The sequence below is a fragment of the Bombus fervidus genome, chromosome 6 (genome assembly GCF_041682495.2).
Source record: "Bombus fervidus isolate BK054 chromosome 6, iyBomFerv1, whole genome shotgun sequence".
NCBI classification, from domain to species: domain Eukaryota; kingdom Metazoa; phylum Arthropoda; class Insecta; order Hymenoptera; family Apidae; genus Bombus; species Bombus fervidus.
The window spans coordinates 8,020,953-8,033,586 of record NC_091522.1 but is presented as its reverse complement, the minus strand read 5'-3'; the positions used below and the strand labels follow the sequence as shown (position 1 = coordinate 8,033,586).

The 12,634-nt window shown below is 37.2% G+C and overlaps 1 protein-coding gene across 2 annotated transcripts in view; it reads right to left on the bottom strand.

The window, feature by feature from the left end:
- LOC139987921 (glutamate receptor ionotropic, kainate 2) overlaps nucleotides 1–12,634 on the bottom strand; it is a 70,269-nt gene that overhangs the window by 45,504 nt on the left and 12,131 nt on the right. For both annotated transcript variants that reach the window (XM_072004740.1, XM_072004739.1), the window contains exon 2: nucleotides 8,930–9,037. In XM_072004740.1, the coding sequence (XP_071860841.1) occupies nucleotides 8,930–9,029 (100 nt within the window). In that variant the 5' untranslated portion in view covers nucleotides 9,030–9,037. The remainder of the gene's footprint in view (nucleotides 1–8,929; nucleotides 9,038–12,634) is intronic.

Sequence of the window (12,634 nt, the reverse complement as noted above, 5' to 3'; positions counted from 1 at the left end):
TTAGACCGATTCGTTATACTTATTCGCTCGACTGATGATCTCGATGACTCGATACTGATATTGATTCGCGCGATTGACTATGCCTGGAGAACATGGTTGTCTACTTATATTGGTCGGAGCGGAGAAGGGGGGGGGGGGTACCGGAAGATTTGAACTTAGCTCCGGTTGACGGTTGCACGTAGCCGCGATATTGCTTTGTCCAGAGTTTGTTTATTACATTATATGCGTCTTACAGTGTTAATCCTCTGTGGCAAAACAACTACGTGAGGCATCTTCGAAACGAAACGTCCTGTGACGCATGTGCTGCTACAGGAACAGAATAATGATAATACGAGTCTCTGAAATCTTTGGACGTTTCGTGTAGAACTTTCTCGGTTTTCAATCATACTTTCACACGTACAACATATACAACGTGTAGTTTTTCCACATAGCAACATAAAAATGATTATAACAAAGAGCTTGCCGGAAATTAAAATGGAGGAAGCGTGTTTCTACAGAAAATGATCGAGCTTAGTGTATCTCGGTATAAGCGCGTCTCTTTAATTCCTTCTCGTTGTACTTATAGACAGTTTTTTCTACAATGTGGTCTTTATTTTTGTATAGATTACCAAGATTTATAAAGCATCGAGGGCGTATCTTTTGCTTCGGGAGCGATTAAAATTTCTTTGTAGATTCGCCATGGTTGCCGGAATTTTCAAAGAAAATGCTCGGGAAGGAAAGCATGCAGAGAGAGAGGAAGAGAAAGGGAATACACGCCCAGCGTCCTGCAATTTTTCTTCTTTGATACGGGAATCATCTGCGCTTCGCGCGGTACGATATCCCAGAGGAAGAATGGAGGGCTGCGCTACGAAGGACTGGTTTAATTAAACTTATAACTATTATCCACAAAGTCGAGCTTAGCCGTGCTATTATCGGGCCCGCAATAGAGTGACGCAAAGGGAGTAAAGAGCGGCAAGAATATAAGACGAAACGAGGAACTTCCGTATCTCCTTCGACGATAATATCGGCGAAAGAATTATAATGAAAAAGAATGAAAGCTGGCGACGATATTATTTTTCGACGTTACTCCATATTCCTGCCACCTTCCCTGCTTCTTTTCTCAAACCGTTATATTTAATTGTAAAAAAAAAAAAAAAAAAAAAAAAAGAAAAGGAGGAAGAAAAGAGGGAGAGAAAAAGAGAAGCAGAGGAGAACAAATACAATTAAATTCCAGTTCTCATTATTAGAATTTTCTGGACGCCTTTAACGACATCTCTCGTCGTTACAGACAAGTGAAACGCTTTAAACATTTGCATACGCATAACTAGCCGGTTATAAAAATAAATCATTCCACCCTCTTTCATCATTCCGGGGAAACGGTGTTCCATGAAACAAATTTCGTGCTTCCATCGCGCAGGGAAAAAGTCTCTGACAGCGTAAATACAGACATGGTTTCGGTTCGAAATTGAATGAAACTTTTCTCGTTAAACAATTTCAGCTATGCAGCGCGAAATACTGCTTTGATAGGTAGACAGAGTCACAGTTAGATTTACGTGAAGGTAGGCCCTTTGTAACGGGGATCGGTATGAATAGCCGGTGATTGGACTAATCATTATCCTTCATTAGGCGTGCTATGATCAACTCTTGTCCTCGGGATATCTATAATGCCTGTGAATTATTCCACGGAGCAATTACAATTCCCGAGGAGAAATTGTAGTACAGGCGTGAACCAAACTGTTATTAGGAACTTCAGTCTCCAAAGGTTAGGCAGCTTCGCGATTTGATATTTCCCAGCAGCTTCTCCTATTCTGCCTGTATCGTTCCCAAACAATTGTATTCTCTATCTTTCTCCTTGCAACGATGCAACAAAAACTTTGCGAAACTTTGGGGCAAGTTGTACGCGGTGAAAGTTTCGACTTGGAGCTAGGAAAATTTTTAGGGGGGCCATGTAATCAGTATGGAAGGTATTCCGGTTAAGAATTTTCAACTTTTTCGAGTACAAAGAAGTCTTCAGAAAATTTTGATAAGTACATGGAAAATGTTTAAAATCCTTTAACACGACATAATGATATTTGAAATTTCAAATTGAACATCGATGTTGTGAAAATTTGAAACAAGTCTACCGTGGAAAGTTAAATGGAACAGAAATTCCCTTAAACATTTCGGACCTTAGAATATGTGTGTTTCGGTGAACGTTTTTGACCCCCCGTGGGATTGTACATATAAGTCTCGCGAGTGTGTTATTTTCTACGTTTTCAGTATGTCTCACACTGCCTTTGTGACGTGTTAAACAGTTTTTGCTTAGACAGCGATTGCGTTTGTAGAGCTACAACAGAGATTTTGCTCGTTTTACACACATTATCGAAGGTTCTGTATGATTTTGAAGAACCTTTAAGATGCAAGATCTGTAAATCATTCTGTTCTTCGGTTCGTAGTACAAAGTCATTAATCTCTTACAGAAAGAACAGGAAACGGATAGAAAAAGAACGAGTCAAAAGAGTCAATGGACGAAATCAACGATTAGCTTCGTCGACGGATTTTTCTAAACGTATTCTTCATCCGGGATTCACAGGTCATTCCAGCAACACCGACGTCCGTCACCGGTGTCAGCAGCATCCAGGCCGTTTCCACATTCACCGCGACGATATATCACACCTTTATCTAGTGTTGAATATCGATCAAGCCATCCTGCCTCTGTCTCGTCGTTTCTTCGATTTCTTCTCTTTATTTGTCCCCAGTGGACAACTTTATTTCTCCCAAGTGAACCACGAGGAACCATTTCGCTAAGCTGGAATCGTTGGCACGACCGGCAAACAACTTCTAATAACGTTATCAAAAGTTCACGGTTAGAACGGGATGAGGAACGAGAGCGGAAGTGGGGCAGTTTTCTACGGGAAACGCCAATGAAAAGGCGTCCCTCTATTTCCATTGAATAGTGGCACACGCATACCCGATCCGGTTACACGTTTGAAAGGGAAGTAATCACTTACTGAGGGAGGAAGGGTATTTTCGCGATGGCATGCGCTTGAAAAGAGTGGTCTGCCTTCGTGGAAAGGCAAAGGAAGTCGCTACCTGGCGCGATGCTCGTCTCTTCCGGATGGTGGAAGCCCCGAAGCCACAGCCTCCGACAGTACAGGAAATCGACGATCTCTACGATACAAGGCTGACTGGCTCATGCCGCACGCGCTCCTCCAATCGTTTCTCCTGATTCCTTTTCACTTGATTCCCTTCCTCGTGCTTTCTTTGTGCTATCTCTGTTTGCTTTATACCGATATCAATAAACATCTGACGGCTTGATAACATGAACGAGCTCAATGATGTTTTCAAGATATACTTTAACTGCTTACTGTATAAGGTGAATTGTGGCATTTTATAGAGTATTAGTGAAAAAGTTTACGATGCAGCAAACTTTGGTGTGACAAAGTGCAGTGATGGTCAAACCTTGTCGTGATAGAGATCACGTATGTATCGTCTGTCGGGAATTGTTGAGAGTTGTATCCTTTTGTTGTTAAGTATTTACGTGTGCATATATTTATGAAAGTGTTTCAATGCTTATCATAGAAAATTTTCACAAACATATAATACGAGATATATCTAAAACGTAATCAGATTTCGACTCTCGGGAATCCGATTATATCAATACTGCGATGCTATTTGTGACGCAGTATCTCTACTTTAGCTTTCAGTGTTAATCTGAACTCGATTCAGTTAACACGAGCGATTTCGTAGCGAATTTTATAAAAGTATGTTTCAGTAACACGTTGCGGAAATGGAACTGCGTCGTCTAGTGCAGTGTAAGACGCTGCACTCTCTGTAAATGAATCTTTGGTCAACAAACGTATTCTTATGGTTGCACAGCTTTCACGCTCCTCAGAGTTCAATCCACATCACTATTATTTTTTTCGCTTGAGCTTCTTCGAAAATCAAAAATCTTAATCACACGACATCACTTTGAAAATGTGGACAACATCCAAAAGGTTGTAACCGACCAACTGAAAGCAGTTTCGCTAAAAGAATTCCTTCGCTGTTCCCTGGAGTGGGAGAACCGCTTCCGGCGATGTATAACTTCTCAAGGGAACTATTTTGAAGAGGACAATGTACATTTTTCATTAAATGACATATAAACATTTCTATAGGACCAATCCCATTACTTTTTCGATACACCTGGTATGTGTTATGCATCAGCTTTTAAAAGTGTCATTAGCTGTAACAAGACACGACTATCGTGATCATATGGATGAAATTTGAAACCAATACCAAGATATATGTACAACATGTACCTAATTAATAAGAATTGATTATATAAATACTGAATAAGATCCGCAATTTGATCATCACTGACATGAAAAAGCGTTATTTTCAATCGAATTTCGGACGGCTCATCGATCGAGAGACTCACCTCGTTGAAATATTAACGACGATAAAGTATACGTTGACCTAAATTTTCCAATAAAATGTGAACGCAACACGCGATAACATCGTGAAACAATAACACAACTGAATCAACGAATAAGCTGAAATGGTTAGGTTCCGCTAGAAATCTGAGTTACGAATATTAGCTATGTTTGATATTCCCCACTTCGAATAAATAAATCAAAATTTATGTATGTGGAGATTGAAAAAACTTTATCCATTCGATGTTAAAAAGCGTTACAAATGTATGTATCTCCGTGCAGTATTTTTACAGTTCTGTTTAGCGGCGTACGAAATAGAATTCGAATATCGTTGCAACCATAAAAAATGTATCGCACTGAAATCGAAGAGCGTGAGCTTCAAAATGCACTACGCGCAAAATTTTTCTTTTGCCACGAATTTTTGAATTCTTTCGTCGTATAGATTGGGTTATTCGAGTCAGTCAACTTTCAATATTTTAAAATTCAACCTTGAACTTTGCATAGGAAACTCAAATTTGTTATATATTATGAGACATTATTAATAACTAATAAACGTACTAAATCGCTGTCTATAAAATATCATAATACATTTAGTCTAAGCAATTCCCACATTCGATGATTCGATATACCTTCTTGATGATTAACTACTTTCATTATTCCATATTTATAAGAATTATCGATTCTAAAATTCACAAATTTTTTGAACGTTGTGTCGTGTGTTACGGTTCCTTCGTTGTACTTTTAAGCTATGTATTTATGCGGTAAAAGATATGTAATTATATTTAAATGGGTAAGTGATATACCCACGAAGTGTTACACAAAATCAATGGCATAATTTATTATGCATGCATTTATTATGTATAGATTTATAACTAAATTCGATAAATTCTACCCATTACGTTAACCTAGTATCGTGAATGTGACAACGAAATCGTGAAATCGTTGTCAGAAAGGACTGGTTAAACTTTTGGAACGGTGTGGATGGGTTCCTGGATTCGCTTGTTTGTTACTTTCGAATGGAATTACACACGGCAGACCGTAAAGCTGCCTGTTCGAACGGCAGGCGAGGACGTATAATTTTATACACGCGACACGTCGTACGCGAATATAATCCTTATTTATAGTCACATCGCGCTGGCACGCTGAAACTTTTCACGGTTCGCCCACGAGGGTTTCTTACACCCTTCGAATGACCAGTAATTCTCGTGAACAACGGTGGCTTTAGTGGAAAAGGCGAGACGTGTGCTGCCTGGCTTGGGGCTCGTAAACCAATGAAAACTAGTCTCGCATGGACACGCTTACGTGTCTTGTTCGCTAATAATTCAATCTCGTTCGTACGCCACGTGTCGCTTCAATTTGTAGATTATTTCGAAGGCAAAACAAAAGGGCGAAAGAAATATTGATAAATACTCGCCACATACATGTTTCCAGTCACGTAGTTCATTCAAGAATTATTCATCTTCCGACGAATATCTATTTCATGAATTATGTAATATGTAATTATATTTTCGTCCAGTCTTCTGCTTTAAGTATTTATATCGCCCTTTTGTTAAGGAATTTTGCCAAGTTATTGATCGAAATTGCTTAAATCTTTTTAATTAGAAAAATGTATCATTTTCCTGATAATACATCTTTATTATTCTATTAATAATCGATAATAATAACGACATTAGTTTTCAAATGTTAACATTTCATCTCAATATGTACAAAAATGTAGCAAAATATTACGAATTTTAGAAGGTGAATAATAATCGTCTATACGCAGTCCTGATTCAACGATGAGTGACTATAATTACTAAAAAAATCAATAAAGTATTACTAATAATCCTATTAACAATAATACTAGTCTTTAAGGATTATCATTTACATTAAGCTTGCACATACAATAAATTGCTATGATTTTTAACGAGCGACTATAGCCATCTACAGCAAGTATACTACGAGCATTCAATGATGGACGATTATAATGACTGGTATTAACGAAACAGATAATCAACTGAATCATATCTGGAGCAATAGCGATATTATTTATGCATATGTGTCATGTATTCTGGGAATTGTCTAATTTTAGATAACAAAATGTATAATTTAAAACAATAATAATAACAAAAATGATCGCTGTTTTAATTTTCTGCATCCCACTGGTTGTAAATTCGAGTGTCGCTTATTAGGGTTGTAAAATAAATTGTTATTGTGGCGCATTTCGGCCGGTTGTGCATCATCGAAGGATATTTCATTATTTGTACTCGAGTCGCTCGATAACGTTGCATTGATGAATGGGATTCGACTTGAGGCACTAGAATGGCCCATTCATAGTCAGCCATACGGAATGCAGCCTCGCTTAACGCAAGGAGTTGAAACGGTTATTCGAATTTGCGGTCCGTGGTTACCGTCTATTTATCTTGATCACGGATTGCGGTTAAAATATCTCAAAAATGTTGAAATTAATTATTGGATGGGTTCACGGTGCAAAGAACAATCTCAGGTAAAGAGATAGTCAAGTCATTGCGGGTTTGAAACGCTGTCGTAATTTTAAGAAGACGATGATTAATGACTGTATAGCTTTTTATTGGCTTGTATTTTTTTTAAGTATCTTCTAACAAGTAATTACCATCGACATTTTCATTGTATCGATTATGAATATTGCATACGAAATTTTGAAAATCAAAGCCTACAAATCCTCAGTTGCACCGAATGAAAAGATTAGGCGTTGTCAGTGTACTCTGTCTAAATATTGTACAATGATGTTTACTTTTTTTAATAAAGCTCACTTATTAGATTATTCAAACTGTGCTCTATGTGACTTTACTTTTCTTCTATCGAGGCAATTTTAATCTCTGCGAAGAGGTTATTTTCCATTATATACATTGTAGATGTAACATTAAAAACCTGCCATAATCCTGCGCTAAAGCGAAACTCTAGCGGGTATCACAAAAATTGAGACTGTATCCTTTTATCATTTTTATATCGAAAGAGAAATACTTTTCAAGTAAAGAATATGAGACGGGTAATACAAACTCGAGATAAGAAAAGGGAGTTGGCGATCCGAAATTGATTTCCTCGGAGGCAGCTTTTTAGGCTACGCATACGGATATCGGAAATGCCTGATACAAGAAAAAGGGAAGCGTATCAAATATCGGAAGTTCATGTTCGATCGCAGCAATACGTTTCGTCGACGTAGCAAAAAAAAAAAAATCATTCAAAATTCAAAAAATTTATTCAGTCTTACATTTCATGCTTTTCCATATTACATGATTAATACTAAAAATGAACAAACGTCTCCTCAATTTCCATTAACATATTCACACTATCGTAATACTTTCAAATACTCCAATTCAAAGTTAGTTCAAATTTCCACTCCTGTAATTACACAGCCTTATACTACCTTAGAGAGCCTATTCAATTTTAATTAAACATACATCCTTTCGTTCTAGAAACGGGCCGGCGAGAGCAGACGGCAATGAGAATTCTGCTCGATCGTTCAACCAGAAACTTTAAATAATTCCTTGTCAGAAGAGAATTCTTTGGTTACGGTAGCCGTATGAATCAGCTGGTACATAAGCGTTACACGTATGTCGAGGGATTTTCAGCGAGGCTACTCAACGAAATATCCAGTCCGCATCGCATTCACCATGGTGGTTGTGTATACGAATGTGTGCGCGGCTCGGTGTGTACATATCATGGTAAATGCAGCTACTGCATACGCTAGAACAGACCTCTTATGAAACCCATCCGTTCTTCTCTAAATATTTGGGCATTTTCATAAGGGGAGTTTCTACTAAGCCGGCGCCATGACAAACGCGCACTTCTTCGGTAACCTGCGGCCACGTACGTGACTTCCGTGAGAGCAGTCGTGTAATACGCCTATAAAGTGCAAACACCGTCGGTGTGCTTGCGGTTCTAGTGTGCGGTCACGTTGGGACACGTGCAATTTACGTTTTGCCCCTCCCCGATCCGCCCGCTATCGGACGTACATTTCGTTCGACGAGTTATTTGCATTGGATGGAAATGAACTGACTGAAAAAACTCTCTTTCCCTGTTTTACTGTTTGATCTTATACTGGAATTGAAAGGTGTCGCGTCTTTTGTTCGGAATACAAGTACGTAGACGCGTGGTTACGATTATTGCAGAAATATTTTTACACCGCCTCGTTCTTTTGGAAAAAACGAGAGTTTTTTCTAGTGTGTTCGTTCATCTTTTTTAGGAGCACATACAGGACGGAGGGAGGATGCTTTGTCTCGACACTGGTAGAAATTTAATTTGCACCCGCGCATGTTCTATTTTTCTTCTTCGTTTACCTTTTGCTCGACACGAAATTTGTAGCACACGGTGTTTTTGTCGAAAGTGACATTTTGTTGTAGATTTTTCGCGTATTCTTTCTTTTGAGAGATTCTGTTTTGCAAATTGCTGCCGTTACTGGAATTCTCGGAACTCGGTAGATTCAGTAATAGTTCTCATCGAGATACGGGTAAATTACTTCAATGGAAAAATACGTTGACGAGAAATTAGATTGGATTAAGTTCGTTAATATTTAGATTTTTGTTTTTGTTACTCACCAATTTTAATTGTACGCGGTACACCGTGAGTTCCTGGAACTACTGTCAACAAAGCGATGACGATGACAGCAGCACATTTTGAATCCACGCTAACAGCCATTTTGTGATCTAAAGAAAACATATTAAATAATTAGCGGAAAAATTAATTAGAGATAGTATTATTTTTTTTCTAGTAGTGCAATATAATGTTAAACTAAATATTTTCCAAAACTATGCTATTTCTCGACAGGTTAGATTCGTCTGATGCAACGAATGTGTGTTTCGTAGACAGTTATTGCAACTAGTCATGAGAGTTACATTTCATTCAACGTAAAATCGTTTTTCATTGCGACGTCACAACAGAGTTTTTAGCGAGAAAGGACCCGCAGAAAAACATAGCGTCAGGTACAATTGCGATTTTGCAGTAAAAGTTGATATCCGCTATTTAAATCTTATAATGATTCTTGTAATGATTTACGTATTCTCATCCTGTTTTCTCACTTGTTTGTTCGATCTTTTTGCTCGAACTATTTGAGCAAAAGTTTTTAGAGATAGAACTGAAAATTGTAATTTTTTTGGTAGGTGGTAAAAGTATTAAAGAAGTACCTGACCCATTTATTGAAACTTTAATAAAGTTATGAATACTATATTTTCAGATAATTATGTGTTGTATTTTTGTGTGGATAATTATGTCATTCAATGTGAACTAATTACGGATGCGAATGAATTTCAGTTATTATTTACTCACTTTCAAAAATATAGTTTTAAATCTTAACCTTTATTAAATGAAGGTATTTATGCGATTAAGTAGTATAATCTTTGATATGTCAGGCAAATACCTATTTTATTAATATAACCATTACTTCTACTTCTTTCTAACATTTTTTGTTAATTTTTCTAACAATCTACGTCCAAATACTTGAATATGTGAAAAATCTAAATTTATACAATACAACTAACGATTCCTAGATCTTAAGAACTAATTTCAATATTTTAATTTTTCTTCAATTCGAGCAAGATTTGTAAAGGTACAACGAATATTATTATGATTAATATTTCTCAGTACAATTACTAAGCCATGAATAATTAATTTTAACATTCGATAGCTACACTTTCTGCAAGAGAAATAGAAAATAATAATTATCTCCTGGTGTTAATAAATTCGTTTCTGATAAATCTCAGAAATAAATCTCAGTTTTTCTTCGTGTTCTAAATCGGTCTATAAAATTTCACACACGAAGGCAAAAGCGGAAGAAGGTACGACTTGGTGGACGACAGCACGCGATTTCACGATTCGAGGATTTTTCTGATTTCCGAATTTAAGAGGCATTGAGTACTTGTCACGTACGGTTTGCGTTCGAACTCGAGTGAAATCGGTGCACTCTTGTGTCGATGGAATGCGCGATTTCCCTGGCATCAATCGTTCTGTGTGAAAACCTGTTTGATCGCTCAGAATGATTGCGAAGTATTTCGGGTAAATACGTGACCGCACATTGCCCTCGGTCGTTTGCTTCTTGTCCGGTGGTTTACTTCCTTTTCCAGGATAAACCCTTGATCTCACATTCCAAATTTCTTTCATCATTCTTTCGGTTCTCTCGCATTACATTTCTTATGTTTGTGTTAATTTTATGATTCATTTCTTAACAATAGACCGTGTAAATTAATTATCTTTATTTGCTATAAACTTATCTAATTTACTGTAGGAAACTTTATCCAATATTGGATTGTATTATTATCATTTGCACTTGCATTCGCAATATGAATATGCACTTGCACTTGCACTTGTACTTGCACTTGTACTTGCACTTGTACTTGCACTATGCACCTGTGCTTGCAGAATACATTTGCATTGGCGCTATAAACTTACTCTAACACTTACACCTATATCGTACACTTGTACTTACACTCATGTTTGCACATGCGTGAAGCACTTGCTCCCGAACTTGTACTTGCATTTGGACTAGCATATACATTGCGTAGCTGCACTTGCACTATTTACTACTTCTATTATGCACTCGTAGTATGCATTTACACTGACACTTCTATTTGAACGTCTACTTATTAGGTTCATACATAATCATGCATAATTGCATGTGTACACACACACGCGCACACATACACACAATATTTGTAATGTATGCAATACACGAAATGTGTCGTATATGCAACACATTTGCAATATATACAATATATATACAATACAATTGAGCAAACATTCACATGATAAAACAACGAAACAAATTGTAATATGTAAAGTCTAGAATGAGGTACGGTCTCATTCACTATGATACGTATCATTATTTTCTTGTTAGACGAGCGGTTTCCAACCCGGGAGACGTGGACTATTGGCAGGAGAGGCGCCAAAATTTTTTAATGAAATATTAATTTTCATACCATAATATGTACAAATAAATAAAACTTCCTATCGCAACACGCGTATATTTATACCAAAACCTTGTTATTATTCTCTTAATAGTAGTTTTCAGTTTTTTTTTTTGTAATAAAATTTTCATTATTTAAAACGTGTCTATATTATTATATCTATTAAAAGAATAAAAGGTAGGGAGGTGCGGAGTAAAATTTCTTTTTTGGGGAGGCATAGCAGCATAAAGATTGTGTAAAGTCGACCAGTCGCGGAGAGACACGATCGCGAGGAAGCGCGTCAACGGGAGTCGTAAATTCCCGTTACGATTATAATAATCGACGCGATGAACAGATCGATCGCCTTATTTCTGTTGGGATAATAGGGGTAATTAAGTTGGTATAATACTGCGGTTAACAGGTTACAATATATATTTTATTTCCAACCATTGATTTCACTGATTATATAAATATTCGGAGATACATGTGGATTAGGCTACAATGTCGAATTATAATATCTTTCACAATCAAGTTCAAAGTGTTCCACTCGTATAGGTATTAGCAACTTGTCGAGTGGTGACTAAGTTTTGACTCTTTTCGAGTTGGTGTTTGAATGTTGACTTCTTCCGAGTTGATGTTTGACTCTTCTCTCGCTGAGATTTGACTGACTGTTCGCTCTCATGAAATTACGGAGGAAAGCTCGGTGTAGGTGTGATTTTTGAACGAAAAAAGCGGATTCGTTGTTCATACTTTTCGTTAGGAAAAGTGAGGATAACGATCCGCAATGCCCATTGGTTATAGCCAACGTTAACGAATGAAGATAGGAAGAGGAAGCCTCCTGTCAACGTAGCTCGTGAGTGATTTGTTGATGGTAAAAGTCCGCTTTTCCCGTTAGGTTTGTAAGGGCGCACAATAAACCTAAGGACTGCTCTAAGGGCCATCCGTAAACTGAAAGTGCTTAGAGGATTAAGTTAAAAGATTCAGTTTATGGTGGGACCTTAGGTTTATTGAGTGTCTGAATAATGGCACATGGAACCTTGGCGGTCAGACAGCGAGGGACGTCGCATGGACCACCTCATGCGATGTAATTGCTTGCAAACCGCTGTTAGCCGATACAATCGAAGACCTTGACAATAGAAAGGTATGTCTCTGAAAATTCAGAAATTTACAGATTGCATAAACCTTTCTCAACACTGGTACAAGTCTTGAAAATAAAACAAGGCCTTTATATAGGGTGCTCCAATTTTTTCCGTCAAACGTTGTCAGTATATTTTATAAGTTTAAACAAGGAAAAAATGTCATATAAACATATATTATTGGAAGGATTGTTAAAGAATTGTAACAAAAAAATTATGTATGAAATGT